This window comes from Castanea sativa, chromosome 7 (assembly GCF_040712315.1).
Source record: "Castanea sativa cultivar Marrone di Chiusa Pesio chromosome 7, ASM4071231v1".
In the NCBI taxonomy this organism is placed as follows: domain Eukaryota; kingdom Viridiplantae; phylum Streptophyta; class Magnoliopsida; order Fagales; family Fagaceae; genus Castanea; species Castanea sativa.
The window spans coordinates 29,531,355-29,553,800 of record NC_134019.1 but is presented as its reverse complement, the minus strand read 5'-3'; the positions used below and the strand labels follow the sequence as shown (position 1 = coordinate 29,553,800).

Sequence of the window (22,446 nt, the reverse complement as noted above, 5' to 3'; positions counted from 1 at the left end):
ACTTTTACATCCATCTGTAGACTTTATATAATAAGATTTATAGTTGAAATTAAATTATTCAAGTTTATTAGATAAAATGAATTTCGTTTATTCAGTTGTAAAAATTAGATTCATGAATCTTTGAAATTATATATAATTTTTACAACTACTTGGGGTTTTATATTATCTCACTTACAAATAATAGTTAAATATTTTATATAAACTTATTTACAAATTTACACAATATAATCTCAAATTTATATAAGTTTATTATATTTACACTCAAATCAAACCTGCCTTTTAATAAAAAAAAAAAAATCATGATAGTAATGAACTTGTTTAGAAATATATTATTATGTATGAGGTTATCTCATTTAATAGTTGAGTTTAAGGTTTGAGCTTTGGCTGATTTTCTAAATAAATGAGTACACAATCAAAATCTTTTTCACTTAAACCATGCTGCTGTTTATAAATAGTTCAATTTATTTACAACTCTGTTATGAATAAGTGTTTTACGCGCAACGCTACATAAAAAAATTTGATAACATTTTTACAATCATTAAGTTAACAAACTTGTATTGGTTCCTGATGAAGTTGAAAAATCACCAGTAAGTTGCAAGCACTCCTCACACCAAAGCAACACCTGCAAAAAAGGAAAAAAGAGGACCTAAAAGAGAGCACCGGTGTGGTGCCGGCCAAAAACCCTCCGAATGTCAAGTTAGAGTCTTATTTGTCAACCCTAGAGTGCCAGAGTTGAGATAATTGTGCGTACCTTGATGCTAGGGTTTCTGGGGTATTTATATTGGCGTAGAATTTCCTTTCCTTTTAGGATTCTGCTTCCTTCTTGAGCTCTTTTCCATATAGGAGTCTTCTTATTATGGTCAAACGTGTAACGCAAGAACTCCAGGTGTACACGTTTGCGTGGAGATAAAGCAAAGCCAAGTCAAACACATCGTGTGACAAACAACTAAGGATTTATAATCAATCAATTATCGGACGGGTATTCAATGATCGGCACAGTCCTATACGCATTCCCACGGTATTAATCCGTCTACTTACCCTTCGTCCACCTAAGACAGAGGAAAGATCTGTCTCATGTTTTTCATCCTCTTCAGTTGCCCCCTTCACTCCTTGGATCCGTCTTTCTATACTAGACGGATTCATGGAGTGACGCATATGTCAATTTGTTGAGATAGGACGGATCTGGCTTATGAAGGACACGTGGCCTATATTTATGACGAAGGACACGTGGCCCTTATTGATTAGCTGTTCCCCTGAAACAAGGCGTCCCCTCGTATTCTGTGCCATTCGCTCTATAAAAGCCTGCCTTTTCTTCCTTCATTTTTCTCTTCCTATAAAAAATTTGCAATTAGAGCGCCACCGTCATCCCTATTGTGCATTCTTGTCGTCCCTCTACTTTATCCGTCATTTCGTATTTGCTCCAATCGATCCGGTATGTACTCCTAACCCTTCTTTCGTCTATCTCTTTATTTTATTGTTTTATATATATGCACTTTCTTTAGATTCGTCAGTGTCTTAGGTTATACCGTCATAAATGTAGGTAATGTCTAGTGCGTCAAGTAATCAATCGTTTGTCCGCGACGGGGCGGGTACGATGAGAGATTCCCGTCAGGTCCAAGAGTTCCTGACACTTCAAGTGAAGAGAGGAATCCGTCCAGTACCTCTTCTTCCCTAGATGATGAAGGTCTGGAGGTGGAGAGTTCAGAGTCGTCAAGTAGTAGCTTAGATGTTGTGGATCCCCCCGTTCAATCAGTGATTGGTCCGGATGGTCTTAGAGAGTTCGTCATGTTACCCCTCTGGACAGTGAATGATTTTAGGTCTTCAATCACTGAGTCCCACCTCAAAACGCTTAGAACCAAGTATCAAATACCCGATAACATCCGTCTGCGTCTCCCCCACAAGTCCGAGAAATGTTACTACAGCGGGGTCGACGGTGCTGGAATCTATGAGCAAGCCATGAAGGCAGGGCTCAGATTCCCTTTGAGTTCTCTCCGCCGTCATCTGCTTCAATACCTTGGTCTATCCATCACTCAGATCTCCCCAAACGCCTAGAGAGTATTCATAGGCGTAGAGGTTTTATATGGGGCCATGTCCGACGGTGCCCGAAGATTGACAGTGGAAGAATTCTTCCACTGTTACCGTCCGACGGAGATCGTCAAGTCAAAAGGAATGTACAATATTGTAGCCAGGAGTCGGTTGTTGAGGCTAGTCAGTGATACACCAGACTCCAATAAGGACTAGAAGAGTAGATATTTCTTTTTGGAAGGGAATGAATGGATGTGTCGTCCAGGAGATGACACGTATATGCCCATCGACACTACATGGGGCATAATGCCTCCGTCGAGTATGCTATTGCTTTGGTTTCCGTCTAATTGAATCTTGAAAGTTATTTCATTTTTTCAAAGTCTAATCGTCTTTTTTGCAGCTCGGGACCGTCCACAAGTTACCTTAGAGTAGTGGAGTTTCCTGGAAAGAATTTTCAACAAGACGAAGCTTCAAGAGAGGACGTGGGCACAACTCGTCACTCTTGATACCCTCCATTGGTATTGTGACGGTCCTAAACCTTCATCTGTCGCTCGTCGTTACGATAGCAGAGTACGCAAACGTAAGTCCGTCGTGACTATATCCGTCTTTTTTTATCGTTTTTATTTTCTACTCTTGCCTTTCCTCACATCCGTCTTCGATTTGCAGAGATGAACGCTGCCAAGAGAAGAGCCTTCATCAAACAACAAGCGGCGAAGAAAAAACAAGAGGCTAGTCAAGCTAAGGCGACGGTTCCATCTCTTCCATCAAAACGGAGTCAACCAGAGAAGGTGGACCTTCTGCCTAAGAAGCAGAAGACCACTCCAGAGCCCGTCATAGCATTGGAGGCCGAGAAGCCACCCGTCAAGCATGGCAAGGGTAAGGGCTTGATGAAAGGCCTAATTCCCACCGGTGAGAAACCACCCATTCTCTTTCGAGAAGACTCAAGTTACGCCCTGGAGAAACTTTCGTCCATCCTGACAGTTGACGATTATGAGGACCTCGGCAACCATGCGACGGAGGCGATGGGAGAGATGGGCCTCTTTAATATTGCGCAGGTACTTTCGAACCCGTCCTCTAGCTTTGTAATCTTCCTTATCATCCGTCATTTACATAGTATTCTATTTTGTTTTCAGGCCATGCTGATGATGAAAGGGCTAATGGGCCGTTGTCTCAATCATGAGACAATTATGGACCGTGTTAGGAAGAAGAATAAGACGATGAAGGATGAGCTTCACGACCTGAAGACTTGGAAGATCAATACGGATAGAAAGCTTAAGTGCTCGGAGTAGGTTAGAGGTGAGCTGGAGAGGGAGAATGAGCAGTTACGTCAAATTTTAAAAGACAAGGAAAAGGAGTTGACGGACACGAAGACCCAACTCCGCGATGCAAAAGAAGTTGCCGTCCAGGAGTATCGCGACTCTGACCTTCTTTTGGCAGAGCTTGGGAGTTCATTCGCTGATGGATTCGACGATGCCATCCATCAGGTCAAGTCCTCGTATCCCGACCTAGACGTCTCTTATGTCTCCATCGATGCTCAAGGGCAAGCACTTGCGCAGTCCGGCCGTTCAGATAGTACAAACGATGTGCTTGCCGTCACTGCTCCAGCTGACGAAGGTCAAACTCTCCCTCCAATTCAACCAGATGACGATCAGAGGAATGAAAATACATCCCCAAAGCATCAGTAGCGGCTTTTTTTTATTTTTTTATTTTATTTTTATCACGGTCAAAACTTTAACTGTTGTAATTTATTTGATTGAACCGTCATATTTTAATTGTGAACATTTCATTTTATGAAATTTTACTTAGCTTATTTTGTTGAATCGTCGTATTTTGTGAACTTCGTTCCGTCGTATATTATGTGATAATATGATAACAATCCTTGTAGGTTGATTCGTCCATTATATGGACAATTTTCATCCATTTGGGTGGTCCGTTCACAATACGGATTTAAAGATCTCTTCATAATGTGGATGACTCGTCCACAATGTGGATGATTTTACTTTTGTCCATTTTGAATGACCCGTTCATTATATGGACTTAGTAGAGGTCCGTCCACTATGTGGATTTAGTTAATGTTCGTCCACTATGTGGACTTAGTAGATTTCTTACCTATTTTTGGATAATCCCGTCCTTTGTCTGGGTTTAGTAGTCGACCCGTCCACTTTGTGGACTTTGTAGGTCTTCATCCTATTGGATGATCCGTCCACTTTGTGGACTTAGTAGGTCTTCATCCTTTAAGATGATCCGTCCACTTTGTGGACTTAGGTCGTCATCCTTTTGGATGATCCGTCCACTTTGTGGACTTTGTAGGTCTTCATCCTGTTGGATGATCCGTCCACTTTGTGGACTTTGGTCGTCATCCTTTTGGATGATCCGTCCACTTTGTGGACTCTTGGTAAATTTTGAGCACCATACATTTCATATGTTCTGAATAAAAACTCTTTCATAATGTCAGATCGGTAGACCATATATTGTTCATGGAAAAGAAAACTTAAGTTCTAATAATTAAAAACTACAACTGTTTAAAAATGAACTGGAAATATGGGAAATAAGGTGGTGGGTGTTGTCTTATGTCCTGCTACACTACTGGTAGTACTTCTTCAGGTGCTCTGTGTTCCACGGATGGCTCAGTTTCCTTCCGTCTAACGTCTCCAAATAGTACGTTCCTTTCCTATGCCATGAGATGATTTTGTACGGCCCTTCCCATTTAGGACCCAATTTTCCTTGCGAGGCATCCTTTGTAGCGCCGAGTACTTTTCGTAATACCAGATCTCCTACCTAGAAGTCCCTGTGCTTGACCTTGGAGTTGTAATGTTTTGCCATCATGTCCTGGTATCGCGCTTGTCTTTGTGCAGCTGCTGCCCTGACCACGTTTATAAGGTCAAGTTCTAAACGCAATGCTTCGTTATTCTTGCTCTTGTTGTAGCTTTCCACACGGTAGCTCGCTAATCCAACCTCTGCCGGTATGAGGGCCTCAGTACCATACGCCAATCGAAACGGTGTCTCTCCCGTTGGTGTTCTTGCCGTTGTCCTGTATGCCCATAAAACGCTTGGTAGTTCGTCTGGCTAGATCCCCTTTGCCCCCTCGAGCCGGGTCTTGATAATCTTCAACAAGGACCGGTTCGTGACTTCAACTTGTCCATTGGCCTGTGGGTGGGCAGGCGACGAGTAGTGATTTTTGATTCCCAGCTGAGAACAAAAGTCCCTGAACGCGTCGTTGTCGAATTGCTTCCCATTGTCTGAAACGAGCACCCTTGGAATTTCGTATCTGCAAATAATACTTCTTCACACAAAGCTACGGATGTTTTTCTCCGTGATAGTAGCCAGAACTTCTGCTTCTACCCATTTGGTGAAGTAGTCAATACCAACCACCAAGAACTTCAACTGCCTTACCGCTGTAGGGAATGGACCCATGATATCTAACCCCCATTGTGCGAACGGCCATGGAGCCGTCATAGGGGTGAGTTCTTCCGTTGGCTGCCTAATGAGATTGTCAAATCATTGACACTTGTCACAAGCTCTAACGTATGTATGGGCATCCTTTTGCATTGTTGGCCAGTAGTATCCGGCTCGGAGTAGCTTGTGCACTAGAGACCTTGATCCAGAATGGTTTTCGCAAACCCCTTTATGGATCTCTCTCATCACGTAGTCTGCTTCTGCGTGGCCGAGGCATCTTAGATATGGTCGGGAGAATCCTCGTTTGTATAGGACGTTTTTGATTAAGACGAAACGGCCTGCTGTAACCTTCAACTTCCTCGCGTTCTCTTTGTTATCAGGCAGCTTGCCCTCCTTGAGATACGCCATAATTGGAGCCGTCCAGCAATCTTCATTGCTTACCACCTGCATCTGATGTCATCTAATAATGATGAAAGCTGGACAAAGGACAATACCTGTTCCGGGACGATCATTGGTTCGGTCGAAGCTGCCTTTGCAAGTCGGTCTGCTTCCTGGTTCTCCTTTCTTGGGATTTGAATCATCGTGAATTGGAGGTCACTCGTTTGACCCTTCACTTCCCCAAGGTACCTTTTCATCCTCTCATTCTTGCAATCATAGCTCCCATTAACTTGACTGGTCACGATTTGTGAATCGGAGTAGACGACCGCCTTCTTTGCTCCTACCACTATTGCGAGTTACAGTCCCACAACAAGGGCCTCGTATTCTGCTTCATTGTTAGTAATAGGAAATTCCAGACGGATCATGCATTCAATCTTGTCTCCTTCCGGGGTGTGGAGTACGACTCCAGCACCCCCAGCGTGCTTATTGGAAGATCCGTCCGTGTGAATTCTCCAAGTGGGCGTGTCTTCTGCCCCCTGCTCCTCTGCGGTAGTGAATTCAGCAACGAAGTCCGCCAATATCTATCCTTTCACTGCCGTCCGTGGCTGATACTGGATATCGAACTCACTTAGCTCGATTGCCCATAGAGCCATCCGTCCAGCCGATTCGGGATTGCTCATTGCTCTCCGTAGGGGTCTATCTGTCAGGACGTTTATGGTGTGTGCTTGAAAATATGGCTTGAGTTTCCGGGCTGCAGTCACAAGAGCAAATGCGAGTTTTTCCATTGGTGGGTATCTTTCTTAATGCCCGGCTTATGAAGTACACGGGCTTCTGCACCTTTCCTTCTTCTCTGATCAGAGCTGCACTAATCGCTTTCGAGGAGACAGCGAGGTATAGGAACAATTCTTCCCCTGGCATAGATGGGCTAAGCAACGGCGGAGCGGAGAGATATGTCTTCAACTTTTCGAATGCCTTTTGACACTCGTCTGTCCACTCGAAAGATTTCTTTAGCGTTCGGAAGAATGGGAGGCATTTGTCCGTTGCTCTTGATACGAACCTGTTTAAAGCGGCTATCTTTCCGGTCAAGCTTTGCACTTCTTTCATCGTCCTTGGAGGAGATAGCTCTATAATTTCCTTTACCTTCTCTGGGTTGACTTCGATGCCCCTTTGGGACACCATAAATCCCAAGAATTTTCCTGCAGTTACTCCGAACGCGCATTTGCTCGGATTTAGCTTCATTTTGTATGTCCGAAGAGTATTAAAAGTCTCTTGGAGGTCCTTCAGATGATCAGACATCTTTACGCTTTTTACCAACATATCGTCCACGTAAATCTGCACATTTCTGCCAATTTGGTGCGCGAACATTTTGTTCATCAGTCTCTAATACGTGGCTCCTACGTTCTTAAGCCCAAAAGGCATTACCTTGTAGCAAAAAAGTCTCTGGCTCGTCACAAATAAGGTTTTTTCCTTATCAGACTTATCCAATTTGATTTGATTGTAACCGGAGAAAGCATCCATGAAGCTCAAAAGTTCATGTCTTGCGGTGGAGTCTACAAGGGTGTCAATGCGTGGGAGTGGGTAGCTGTCCTTGGGGTAGGCTCTATTCAGATCCGTGAAGTTGACGCACATCCTCCACCTCCCATTGGACTTCTTGACCATTACTACATTCGCCAACCAATCAGGGTAGTACACCTCGCGTATGAAGTCCGCTTCTTGTAGCTTCTGCACCTTCTCCGCTATGGCTCGATCTAGTTCTGGGGCAAACACCCGCTTTTTTAGTCGGACCGGAGAGAAGGAAGGTGATACGTTCAACCTGTGAACTATGACTGTTGGATCTATTCCTGGCATGTCCTCGTGACTCCACGCAAAACCATCTTGATTTTTTTGGAGGAATAATACGAGCGCTTGTAGGATTGTTTGGTCGGCGAGGGTGCCGATTCTGGTTGTTCGGTCGGGCCTAGAATCATCCAGTTGAACTTCTTCCAACTCTTCTATCGGTTCCGCCGTTGTTCTCTGTTCCTCGATATTCATTGCTTGTAAGTGATCATCCATTTCCATCATGGCGACGTAACATTCCCGTGCAGCCACCTGATTTCCCCGCAGTTCTCCAACTCCATATTCGGTAGGAAATTTGATCATTAGATGGTAGGTAGAGGTTACAGCCTTCCATGCATTGAGAGTGGGCCGTCCGAGGATGGCGTTATACGCTAAAGAGCAATCAACCACGAGAAAAGAAACATCCTTGGTTATCTGTTGCGGGTAATCTCCAACCGTCACAGACAACGTAATGACGCCTAAATGATAGACCCTTGTTCCTCCGAAGCCAACAAGGGGTGCGTTCGTTGGGACCAGTCGTTCTTTGTCAATCCTCATTTGCTGGAATGCGGGGTAATAGAGGATATCTGCAGAGCTCCCATTGTCCACCAAAACTCGATGCATGTTGTAGTCCCCTGCTCGTATGCTGACCACAATTGCGTCGTCATATGGGTGGTGAAGGCGTCGCGCATCTTCTTCCGTAAACTCGATGCTGGGGCTATCTTGTCGTGTCGCTTTTGGTGAAGCACCTATCGACTGGACGCTTTGAACTGTCCGTAAGTAGGTTTTTCGGGCCTTTTTGGATGACCCTGCAGAAGTATTGCCCCCTACAATCATCCGTATATCTCCTACGGGTGGCCTGGGACGCTCATTTTCTCATCTGGGATTCTGCTCCTGGGATTGATCCATTCTCTCCTTCCTCAAGAACCTCTGCAACCTTCCTTGCTTGATAAGGGCCTCAATCTGTTGCTTCAGGTCATAACAGTCCGTCGTATCGTGGCCATGATCGCGATGAAAACGGCAGTATCTATCTCTTGGCCTCTTGTTCGAATCGCCCTTCAACTTGCCCGGGAACGTCAAGGTTCTTTCATCTTTGATCTGCATTAACACTTGGTCAATTGGGGCTATGAGGGGGGTGAAGCTTGTAAATTTTCCCGAAGGTGGTTTGGGTCGCTGGTCTTCTCGTCAGTCTCTGGTTCTTGCCATTTTTCGTCCATTGTCTGGTTTCGCATCTTCCTGTCTTTCCCTTTTTCTAGGCTTATAGTCCTCTCGGGCTAACAAGGCATTCTCTGCATTCATATACTTTGTCGCCTTGTAAAACACGTCAGACATAGTTTTTAGGTCATTCTTGCATAGAGAGAATAAGAACTTACCCTTTCATAGCCCGTTTGTGAATACTGCCACAAGTATCTTATCATCCGCCTCGTTTATAGAGAGGGCTTCCTTATTAAAACGGGCTATGTATGATCTTAATGTCTCGTCTTCTCGTTGCTTAATACTCAATATACACGCAGTAGACCTCTTATGCCGGTGACTTCCGATAAAGTGTGATACGAACTGTGCACCTAATTCCTTAAAAGTGCCAATAGAATTGGGCGTCAGTCTACTGTACCAATCCCTCGCATGCCCTTTCAAAGTGGTGAGAAAAGCCCTGCACATGATTTCATCATGTACACCCTGAAGATGCATTAGGGTTCTGAAAGATTCCAAGTGATCCAATGGGTCCCTGGATCCGTCGTAATTCTCCACATGAGGCATGCGAAACTTTGGAGGAAAGGGGCATGAATTTACGAGCGCTGTGAAAGGCGAATCCGTTCTATGGACTAGGTCGTCCAGGTCACTGGATACCCGTCCTCTAAGGGCATTCATCATCACATCCATACATTCTCTCATCTCCTGCATTTCAGCAACTATGTGAGTCGGCAAAGTGTCTGAGACGGATGGTCGGTTGGTTTCTTGCCGCTCCGGTCTAGTTGGAGCGTTGCTACCCTCAGGCCCTTCCACGTTCCTTCCTTCCGGACTAGCACCCTCCTGGTCTTCCTCCGGTGCACTTTGGTGTGCATTCCTTTGTCGCAATTGTTCTTCTAAATCATGATTCTGCTTGGTGAGGCGCTCAACCGCCGCTGCAAGCGTTTGGACCTGCCTCTCTAGAGACGTGGCGTGCGGTTCGTCGCCTTGATTGTTGTTCGTTGCCATTGATCGAGTGAGTACCATGCAACTCTTTGTCTCAGGAATCGAGCAAAGGTTGAATAGTCGATTTCTCGTTCCCCACAGATGGCGCCAACTGATGAAGCCGAAAAATCACCAGTAAGTTGCTAGCACTCCCCACACCAAAGCAACACCTGCAAAAAAGGAAAAAAAAAAAGACCTAAAAGAGAGCACCGGTGTGGTGCCGGCCAAAAACCCTCCGAAGGTCAAGTTAGAGTCTTATTTTCCAACCCTAGAGTGCCAGAGTTGAGATAATTGTGCGTACCTTGATGCTAGGGTTTCCTTTATATTTGCGTAGAATTTCCTTTCCTTTTAGGATTCTGCTTCCTTCTTGAGCTCTTTTCCATATAGGAGTCTTCTTATTATGGTCAAACGTGTAACGCAAGAACTCCAGGTGTACACGCTTGCGTGAAGATAAAGCAAAGCCAAGTCAAACACATCGTGTGACAAACAACTAAGGATTTATAATCAATCAATTATCAGAAGGGTATTCAATGATCAGCACCGTCCTATACGCATTCACACGGTATTAATTCGTCTATTTCCCCTCCGTCGACCTAAGACGGAGGAAAAATCCGTCTCATGTTTTTTCATCCTCTTCAGTTCCCTTTTGAGCCCATTATTGACATTATGTTTTTTTACTTACGACTAATAATTTGTCACATCAACAAGTGTCAAATGTTAGCCAACGAAGCCCAAATTCACTTACATCAAGCCATGCAAAAAGTTAAGTGATTGCTACAACTTTGAAAAGTAAGTATATAGAATAGAAAAAATAGATTCTTATACTAAAATAAATAATAATTTTTGTGGCGAACAACTCTATTAAAAGTTTTTAATTTTATTTTAACACCCTATTATGAACAATTTAAAAAAAAAAAAAAAACAGTTTTTACTCTGTAAGAATTACAAAAATCATCATTTTCCTCAAACCTTGAAAAATTGGACGAATTTCTTAATACCTTTGACTGCGGTTTTTACGATAATCACTCCTATCCTATATCAATTATCATATTCCAATTTCCATGGCCATGACCTGACTTCGCATTATGTAATGAACAGCTGAGAATGATTGATTGATTCTTCACCTTTTTGACATTTTCGCTCAGTTCTAAAAAAACCTATGGTTGTTGAGATAAGTTTTGATGACCAACCATATTATATTTATATGTGTTAAGTTTTCAACGCAATTGAAGGCCATAAAGTCTATCCTCTTTACTAGAAGAATTTATATTGAAGTAGAAGGCAAGATACTTATCAAAAAAAAAAAAAAGGAAGTAGAAGGCAAGAGATTCTCGAAACATAGCTATCAAAACAATTTCAGTAGGTAGAGACTATAGAGTTTGGGGGTGAAGTGGAGCCAACGTTATTATGGAAGATGTCCAGAAAGAAAAAGTCTTTGTACTATTTATTAAATTACAAAGTGTCTAAAATGGTTTATGCAGAAGCAAAGGATTTTTTATTTTTTAAATGTTATTTTCAAGTATAGGACAGGGACTCTTAAGTCTTACCCAAACTTGGTTTTAAATTGTTGTCAATTTATAAAATATGCTACAACCGTTAGGGGGCTTGATCAAAACATTTTAAGTACTATTTATTATTACTTGCCAAGCCAAAATTTCATAAATTGATTGGATATATAAATAGGTTGGTGATATTATTTGACTGCGACAATAGTTTTGATTTGACTACATAAAAGCTGCTTACATTGTTTCTAAACCAAATTCATATCAAAAGATGAATGACCTTTGTAGCATTATGGTTTTATTCTTCATTTTCAAGGTCATTGAGCACTTTTAAGGACAAAGTTTGGCCACAATTTTACTTAATATTTTTTATTAAATGTAAATTTTGACAAATTTATTATTAGATTATATTTTCTTTTTATACCTCATTGCTTACAAAATCCCTAAAAAATCAAAGACTACTAGCTATGTTATTAATTAAATGTTTAAATTTTAATTTTTTGTATTATAAAATGGGAAATGTTAAGGGCATTAGTTTAGAAATTATTTTTAGAAATATTTTATTGGAAGAATGATAAAATAATAAATGTTGTTGATAGCCTTTTATATTTCATTATTTCCCCATGAAAGTAGTGTTAAAACTTTTCTATTATGCTTTATTAGCAATTGTCCTAAGGACATCCGTTAACATAATCCTTATAAAATTATGTATAAAAAATAAATTTATAGTGAATAATAAACAACATTCGATTGACACATGATAAAGGTAATGTAGCACACCATCATGATAATGATAAGGCTCATTATTCAGATAGAGATAAGGGCATATTGCATAATGACAAGGCTCATCATTCAGATAGAGATAAAGGCAAATTGTAATCTACTCTGTAAACTATCTCTTACATGTTTGTAATTATCAATTGTAACAAACCATTCTATATATATTACATTAACTCCTTGAGCTATTCATCAAGGGAGATTCATTCACTATTTGTTTATAAACTGTTTTAGTACAAAATTTGATATGCGTATTAAAAACATGCAATTCAACCATTATCTACAAACTAATTTGTAGCAAAAAAAAAATGTCCATATTTTAATAGGTTATGGACTTTGGGTTCAATATCATCCTAGAGGTGAGATTAAAAATTAAAAGTTAAAAGTTAATTTTTAATATGAATAATTAGATAAAAAATACAGTTTAAAAAAAAATTCTGAACGAAAGATTAAGATTAAAAATTATATTTCTAACTTTTAATCTTAACTCTTAAATAGTATTGCATCCAACGCTATCTTAGATATTCCACTTTTGAATCTCAATCTATGCAAATTTATTAGGTAAAAGGATGATGAAATTATTTTTAGGAAAATACTATATTCATAAGGACACCTACAGATACAAGCAGTTGTCAACATGCCTCCTCATAAACTTGTTCTCCTGGGTTGTCGTCCTTTTTTTTTTTTTTAAATGGATGGACATAGTTGAGAGAGAGAGAGAGAGAGAGAGAGAGAGAGAGAGACAGTGTAGTAATGGGATTCGGATTTAGTGCAACACTCATGTAACAGTGAGCTAATGACTGAGATTAAAAGTTATAAATTTACTTTTGATTTCAGCTTTTAAATAATATTTCTTTCTTGGATTTTGTTAATGTTGTATTTTTAGGGTATATATTAATCATTAATTTTAAGAGAAAACTGAATAAGTTGTCAAGAAAGTTCGTCAATTTTTTATTTTCCCGTAAAAAATTAATTTCTTAAAATAGTTTTATTCCCATAAAAACTTAAACCCTTCTTTAAAAAAAAAAAAAAAAACTTTTACATCTCGCATACATTGTACTGTGAATCTAAATTTTAGTAATGGATGATAGTTGTAAACTGTAATGTATACCTCCCATAAGACAAGTCACATGAAATGACACCTCCCTTAAATAGAACAAATTGGTGAAAAATCCTTTAAATTTGTTATATATTTCTATATTGAGTGAAAATTTTAAAAATCTAACTGTTGGATTGTATTTTTTTATTATATCCTTTATGTTTGCAAAAAAAAGATCAAAGATCAAGTACTATGTCATCAAATAATTGTTAAAATTTCAAGTTTTTATGATCTAAAATTATGTATAAAAAATAAACTTATTAATGAAATAGTAAATAACATTAAATTTGGACGAAATTTAATATGCTAGTTAAAATATAAAGAAAATAAAATTTAACGGTTTAAATTTTTAAAATTTAAACACTAAAAGAGATATATAAAAATTCTAAACAGCTTCTTTTTTTAGATACATGAAATTTTGGAAGAGTTTCTAAAAAGAAACTTTGTTCACTTAAATAAGAGAACAACTTTTTTTTGGTATACAATTTTGTTTTAACATATATGGAAAGATAATGCATCTAGTGGCTGTGGGTCCGTGTTGGGTTGGACTCACACTTCACACTTCTAATACCGACGTGTTGGTAGTTGGTGCTCTGTACTACTGAATTTAAGCGATTATGGGTATTATCGTTGAGTTGTCTCTCACAGCAACGTTAGCTAGGTTATCACAATTCTTTTCCATCCAAGTTTGGTATCTATCGTTGTCATAATTTCTTTTCTAACCCCAGGACAAACATTTAGGACCACATAGGCACATACCAATAACACCACAATTGTATTTAATTATATTTGTTTGGGTATTGGGTAAGATTACATTTCATTATAATTTAAGAATTCACAACACAAACATCAATATTTAAGAAATACTGTCTTAACTTCTTATTATGGAAAAACACATTGAAGTCACTCAAAAGAAGCAAAAAAAAAAAAAATGGCATTTAGTTAATGTCTTCAACAGGATGGAATCTTTGGTTTCACTCTCAAGTGTATTTTGTTTTCACTGATCAAGTTTGCTTCCAGCAACATCCACTACGAATCTGTATCTAACGTCATTCTTCTCCAGCCTTTCAATGGCTTTGTTAACATAGTCCATCTTGATGACTTCAATCATGGAAGTCAGGCCCTTCTCTTTGCAGAACTCAAGCATCTCCTCTATTTCCTTAATACTTCCAACAAAGCTTCCAGTGATTGTCTTCCTTCCTGAACAAATTGAACCAAACAAATCAGCTCACCCATAATTAGAAACAATAAAATGCAACAAACAGTTTCAGTTTTTGTAATAATCAGAGAAAGAGTCTTTTGACATTAAATTCTTAGAGAAAAAGTCTGTAAGAGACAAAACAGCCGCCCCAAAAAGCAAAAAAATTGATTAGAGCAAAAATATTCAATCTTTCCCCAAACCAAAATAGCATAATCCTCAGAAATTAGAAACCCAGATGAAAATTTCCAAAATTTGCCTAAGTTTTCTAACTTTATTAGAGCATTAAAGGCAGTTGAAATAGAGAGACAGAGGCTTACCAAGCATAACCATTGGAGTGAGAAACTGCAGAGGAGTGTTAATAACACCCATCAAGATCAACTTCCCATCTAGCTTCAATAAAGAAAGGTAAGGCTCGAGAGGGTGAAACACAGGCACAGTATCAATGATGTAATCCAGTGTGTCAGCCTTTTCCTGCATTTTAGTGGCATCAGAGCTGACCAAGTACTCATCAGCGCCAAGATGGTCCAATGCCTCCTCTCTTTTCTTATCAGAAGAGCTTATCACAGTCACATGGTGGCCCATGGCCTTGGCTATCTTTACCCCCATGTGTCCCACTCCTCCAAGCCCCAATATCCCTCCTCTCAACCCACTCTGCTTCAACCCAAAGTGAGTCAGTGGACTGTAAACTGTCACTCCTGCACACAATAGTGGTGCTGCCTGTTCTGGGTCCATCCCTTCTGGTATCTTCACCACAAACCTATAAATCAAAAGAAATAGATTTTAGAGTTTTGCATATCCATATCTTGCTTTAATTGCAAGAAAGGTCAATTTTTTTATATGATGGAAAAGGGTTTTGGTTTTGAGTGTGAATTACTTTTGGTCTACAACCATGGAGCTAGCAAAGCCTCCTTGGGTGGGTTTGCCATCAGTGTAAACATCGTTATAGGACCAAATTTTCTTGTTGCAGTATTGCTCTATGTCCCTTTTGCATGGATGGCAGTTTCTGCAGCATCCAACAATGGCTCCCACTCCCACTATGTCTCCTGCTCTGAACTCGCTCACATCTGAACCCACCTCCACTACCTCACCAACCACTTCATGCCTGTTTCAGTTTTCAACAATAAAATAATGATAAAAGTTAATAAAGCAAGCACAAAATGGGGGAAAAAGAGACTCAGACAGAAGATAAGAATCCAATCATGACTAGCATTAGAAGATGGCTATAAAAAATAAATAAGGAAAAAGGAAGTGGGGGGTGTGTTTTAGTTGCATGTACCCAGGAACCATGGGATAGTTGGACATGCCAAGATCATTCCTGATCTGATGAAGATCAGTGTGGCAAATTCCACAGCAGATTACCTTGACGTAAACATCTTCTGGGCCAGTGTTTCTGCAATTTTAAAAAAAAAAGTTTGATTTTGGAGAAACCCAAATGAGACTAATGGACTATATTTGTCAAAAATTAGAGAATGAGAGAATCAAAAAACATGGTTTTGAAATAGTTACCTGAGAGTGTAGGTGTAAGGTGCTAGAATTCCAGTAGGGTCAGTGGCTGCCCAGCCAGTTATTGTCCTTTGTGCCTCAATGCTACCCATATATTTTTTTTCTTTCTCAAACACACAAATGAGAGATAGAGAAAGAGAGAGAGAGTAGATGGGTGAGGCTATGGAGGAGTCAGAAAAGCATATATATATAACACACACACCATGGAAAATGAAAGCAAATGAGAAAAGTTGACGTTTCAGCACAACAGTGGGGTTACGGTGCGGTAGGTGAACCCTGGTTGGTGGGGTGATCCACTGCTTCCAGAACCACACCACTACTTCGTCCACATCCACAAGATAAATTAAAATGGGTCCCTTTTTAACTTTACAGGTTCATATATATATATATATATATAAACATTTTTTTCTTAAAATAAGTGGAGTGCAATTGGACTTTAAAGAGCATTTACAGCTGGGCTTGCAAATACCCTAGGTAAGCATATTTTAGCATTAAGGTATCTATTTGGATACAGTTGAAAACTAAAAACTGAAAATTTTGTAGCAAAATAATTTTTAAATGTGTGAATAGTACCATGAGATCTATTTTTAATATTTTTTTTGAATAAAGTGGTTATGGATCCCGTGAACAGTGTCAAACACTAAATCCGTATCCAAACCAACGCTAAAAGTGAGCAACATCTAGACTTGCAAAATCTTACAATTGCAAAAAAATTTGCAATTGTGCTACAGCTCCTAAGAGCATTCTTATTAAGAATTGTAAATGCTATTAATTTTGCAATCTAGCTACAGTGGGCTACTATCTCTAGCAACCCACTGTAGCAAAATTGTAAAAAAAAAAAAAAAAATTAATGGTAGTTGCTGAGTACAGAAAACATGGTATGAATGGCTGGGTACAAAAAATGATTTATTTAATGGTAATTGTTGTAAAGAAAATATAAAGAAAGGATAAAAAAAAAATTTAATAAAGTGGTAAAATAATAGAACCTTTGATGTTGGATGTATTGTAAAGTGATGTTAAAATGAACAAAGTAACTTTTTGAGATGTTAAATGCTAAATTTTTTACAATTCTTAATGAGAATGCTCTGAATGTATAATTGCACTGTAGCACGATTGTAAACAAAAATATTATATTTTATTGATTTTACTTTTTTGTTTTCTCTCATTTAGTCATTCTAACTTCCTCTCTCTCTCACAGCTCCTCACTCCTCACTCTTCACTGCCTCTCTCACATATCTCTCTCTCTCTCTCTCTCTCTCTCTCTCTCTCTCTCTCGTTCAAAGCTTGCACCGGAGCTGGATTTTGGATTTTGGATTTAGGATCATCGTGGATCGGCGGAGCTCAGAGATCGTGGTGGCATGGGTTTGGATCGGTTGATTGATGGGTTTGAATCGGTGGATTTGTTGATCAGTGGGTGGATCGGTAAACACAAACACCATTCGGCCATACCTAACAAAAATCCCTCCCTGAAAACCCAAACCCAAATCTCCAAAGACACTGACCAAAAAGAGAGAGCTTTGAACAAAAAAATAAAGAAAACAAAGAGATAAAAAAAAAATGAGAGAGAGAGAGAGAGAGAGAGAGAGAGAGAGAACCCAGAAGAGCTACTGTGATGTGTGCTGTGTGTGTGGTTTCGTCGGTAGCTCCAATGGTGATTTTTTAAAAAAAGTGGGTTTGCTGGGATATGTAGGGTTTTGGCTTGGTTTGAATTGATACTTTGATGGTTTTTTTTTTTTTTTAATGTGGTTGTGGTTTTGGTTTGATGGTCCGGTGGGGGTGACTATGTGTTGGCAGTGGCATGGTGGCTATGTTTTTTTTTTTTTTTTATCTGTTGTGGCCGGTGCTAGAGGTTGAGGGAGAAAGAGAGGAAAAGGAAGAGAAAAAGAAAAATAGTAAAAAAAGGAATAAAAAAGAATATTGAAATAAAATGGGAAAAAAATAGAGTTTTGGGATATTGGGTGTATTGTAAAATGGTATGATATAATTGATAAAGTAGCTTTTGAGGATGGTAAAATAGGATAAGATGACATTTGCCATTGTGAATGCTCTTAATGAGAATCGAATATTCTTAACTAGATAAGTTTGTCAGTACATATAATGTTTTGTTCATTAGCAACAGTGTGTATATTTTTAGTTAATTTTTATTTTTTAAGATATAGTTATATTTTTATGCAACTTATAAACAATTAATCACTTTTATACATCATTAATTCATCATCTTCATCTTCCTTTGATTAAAATTGGTGTTCTATAGAAGCACATTAGTGAATTTTTATTCACAAATGCAAACACTACAATTTGATTGTAAAAATCTAGTGTGGATATGATGCATGATTTGACATGATTAGTGAATAAAATACAATAGTGTGAAATTTTAGTATCCGTAGAATAGTTTATCTAACTTTTTGCTGAAATTTTTTTGATAAAAGTGTACTAAAGTATACTTGTACCTTAAAAAAGCTGGGAACAATTTATCTAATTTTTTGTTGAAATTTTTTTTATGAAAGTGTGCTGAAGTATATATGTACCTTGAAAAAGCGAGAAAAGTGAGGTTCTAAAAAACTATAAATAAAAATTTGGCTAAAATCCAAAACACATCCTCTAAGTTTCTTCAGAATTCATTTCAGTTTTTTAACTTTGTTTTCATTCATTTCAGTTCTTTAAGTTTCAGATTTATTCAATTAAGGCATTTTTGTCAACTTTTGTTAAATATTTTTGAAAAAATAAAACTGAAAAATATTTTTTAATCATTAATTGAATTTTTTTAATTTAAAAATTTGAAGAAAAATTTTAAAAATTAATCACAACATATAACAAAAGTTGATGGAAAATACTTAATTGAATAAACTTGAAAAATTAGAAAACTGAAATAAACAAAAAAAAAAGTTAGAATACTGAAATGAATTTTAGTGAAGTATAAAGGATGTGTTTTGCATTTTAGCCTAAAAATTAAAAGCTAAAACTTAAAATTGATGTCAAACTCACCTTTAGTAGTTGAAAGGACCATTCACATGTACTTTTACTTTTAGTAACATTACTTTTTTAATTTTTCATGTAACTTATTTAAATAATACACTTGAATAATTTTTGAACTGCCACTAATTGAGTTGAATAAACACTTCGTCCCTTCTCATTTTCATTCTCAAATTGTATTATATTGATAATTGTTAAGTAAAAGCGCCCTTGATGATTATTAGAGAGTAGAGTGGTTGCGATTGCAAATGGGATTCCTAGCACCCGTTTGGAAGTAGAGAAAATGTTAAGAACGATTTTTTTTTAAATTTTTGCTTTTGCTTTTAGATTATTTTTCTAATTTGCTAATATCTTTTAGGTTATTAATTGATGTAGCATAATAATTAAGTGACATGTGGGTTCCGGCTAGATCAACTAGTAAAGTCTTTGATGTTTGAATAAGAGATCTGAGGTTCAATCCTCGCCTACACCAAAAACTGATTGATGTCTTGATTTGATGATAAATGACTATCATCATGAGCGGACGCCATAAGTTACAACTCTCTCTCTCTCTTAAAAAAAAAAAATGACATGACATAATTTGATTAAACTAATTAATACACATGGCAAACGTTGGATAGTATTTAACAGCAAGCTCATTAATTGGTGTGGGTAGAATAACATTCTTTTTCGAAATACTAAATAATATTAGGGACAAATCAAAATTTTAAAAATTTAGGGATCAAAACTAAAATTATTCCAAATTTTGAATATGTAAATTAAAATTTAGTCTAATTTAAGATTAGGAGGATCCGTTTGATTTTGATGATCCAAATGAATCTTTTTATACTTTCTATAATAATAAAAAAATGAAATTGTCCAAATATTATTGAAGTTCGAACACGTTAACGTTATACAGTTGTAAGGCTGGTTCTGTTTCATTGGACAAGCAATAATAGGAACAGGAATTGTACGAGACAGACGTGTCTTAGACTCTCAAAATACCATTACTGTCTCTATGGACTACGGTTGTGCAACGTTAGGTACACCAAAATTTTCCCCATTAAACAAAAAATAAATAAATATTTGGTAAGATAGCTTTTTTTTTTGTTATTTATTTATTTTTATTTTAGAACAAGATTTCTCCTTTATAATCTTCACAAGTCACAATAGATGTGAGTACCAAAAAAATAAAAATAAAAATCTTATAAAAGATAATTAATTAATTATTAAAAATAATGAAAATGTTGTGCATCAAAAGAATAAACACTAAAAAGAAATTATGATTGACTAAGGAATCCTTGACCTCAACAAATTATTTTGCATAAATAATTTTTTGGATTTTATTGAAATAAACTATTATTCATTTTATACAAGATAATCCCTACATATTAGGAACAATTTATCTTAATAAGACTCAAAGACTAGCTTCACCGTTGTAACCAAGTCAAATGATTAATAAATTCTCTTATCCTATTACTAGCCTCTTTACACGCCCTTTGTGTGTGCGATGAGGTTTTTTTTGGTCCAATGTCATAATTTCTTTTCTTTAAAAAAAAAAAAATTTGGATAAGTTTGTTTTGAAGACATGAATTAGTAGGAGAGTGTCGTATTTTGTAAGCATTTTAAGTGGAGTTGGAGATATATTTTTACCGGATTATCCTTAAGGATTTTCCCTATTATATCTAGGGTTTAGGGGTATTTCTGAACCACATAAAAGTCCAGTCCAAAAAAAGAAATCCTCTTATAAATAGTATAAAAAATGCAAATACATATACAATTAATCCTAATATTCCATCCAAAAAAAAAAATCCCAATATTATGCAATAACTTATTCTGATCCAAATTAATATTATGCAGCAAATAGCGTAGCAAAAAAAAAAAGGTTACACTTCTTTTGCACGTAACACAATCTATCATTGTATTTATGTGTTATATAATTGAGAAATGTTGTTGTTATGTCTATAACACATTCACAACAAATCCTAGATAGTAGGTTGTTATTGGTGGATAAAAAAATAATTTTCGTGTGAGTTCAAATTATAACTAGTAACAACTTATATACTACAAACTCAACTCAAAAGAAGAAGAAAAATGGTAATTTTTAAGGGTTAGGGTGACAAGTTATGCTGGACATAACATTCTCTCTTAAGTAATGTGAAAATAATCCAGTCTCTTTATATAAAAATTATTTTTATATAACATTTGTTTGAGAAGGTTTATATATATATAAAACATGTTTTAACATCATTGTGATTATCTTCACTGTTATCTTTGTCTTATAAAATTTTATTATCTTCTAACCCTTAAATTTTCAATAAAACTAATTAGCCCTTAATTTTGTGGCCTTTTTTCTTATTGGGAAGAGGAGAAGGGGGGGGGGGGGGCGCTCTTAAGAAAAGGCCTAAGCCTAAATTTGGTCATGTTGCCCAATTTTAATTTCAACCATGTGACCTCATTGATGCAACACACAGTTGAATATAATTGTGCTTAAGAAAAGATAATACTAATTGTGTTGCATTGATCAATGCAACACATTAGAAATTGTACCTAAATTACCACCCAAATTTTGAAGATGTTTACTATTTGGTTCTTTTTAATGTCACTATTTGGTTCAACTTTTCTTTTTTTCTTTTTTTTTTAATGTCAAATTTGCACATGCTCTCTGATCTAATAGGATACATTGTTCACAAGTGTCTATAACATAATCGAATATCTATTTTACTACGTTTCTCATGCTCGTTTTCATGGATCTTCCATATCCCTACTAATCACACTTATTGCATGAGAAAAATCAGGCCTAGTACTCACCATAAAGTACATTAGACAACCTACTGTTTTTGTACACGACACTTTAAACATTACACTTTTAGTTTTACTCTTCATTTGACTTTGAGAATAACTTTAAAACACACTTTAAAATGGCCAGTGGTAGTGTATTGAACCTTTCTAAGACAAAAGGAACAATAAATATTCAGCTAAAGCTAATTCATAAAAGTTTTTTTGTTTTTTGAGAGATAATTATAACATGCTGCTAACCTCGCAGTTCGAACCATTTCCCCATAGACCCCCAAGCACTTTGTTCATGAAGAGGTGCTAGAAAAGTTTGATTCCATGTGCTAGGTGCATTGTAGATTCTGCACTATCTATTAATTTAAGCCACACCAACATTATCTATGGAAAAAAAAAATCAAGAAATAATTGATCTGTTTTTATGCATCTTCATCATCCTTTGATTTTAATGTAGAGTGAAATTTATTCTAGGCGAAAAACTCATTTTAGTCCCTACATTTTTACGCGATTCCCACTTTGGTCCCTAACTTTTTTTTCCACCGATTTTAGTCCTTACCCTCGAAAACGCGTCTCGTTTTAATCCCTGACGTTACATCAGAGAAGGAAATTGCACAGCTGGCAAACGGAAAAAATTAAAAATATTAAAATAATGCTCATTGTGTCCACGTGGCTTTACAAGTCAGCCTCTAAATTAAAAAAATTAATTTATTAATTTTAACTAAATAAAAAAAATTAAAAACAGAAATAAAAACCAAAACCAGCAAGAACAACAAATTTAAAACCCAACCAGAACAAGATCAACAAAACACAAACCTAGCAAATTTAAAACCCAA

General features: G+C 37.2%; 1 protein-coding gene across 1 annotated transcript; it reads right to left on the bottom strand.

Annotated features, from left to right (window-relative positions):
* Positions 1–13,920: 13,920 nt before the first annotated feature.
* On the bottom strand, positions 13,921–16,054 carry LOC142642089 (putative cinnamyl alcohol dehydrogenase). The gene is made up of 5 exons (XM_075816444.1): positions 15,872–16,054; positions 15,642–15,755; positions 15,240–15,467; positions 14,683–15,122; positions 13,921–14,364 (listed from the first exon to the last, which is right to left on the bottom strand). Exons 1-5 carry the CDS (start codon positions 15,958–15,960, stop codon positions 14,162–14,164), a joined length of 1,074 nt encoding a protein of 357 aa, XP_075672559.1. The 5' UTR covers positions 15,961–16,054; the 3' UTR covers positions 13,921–14,161.
* Positions 16,055–22,446: the final 6,392 nt, after the last annotated feature.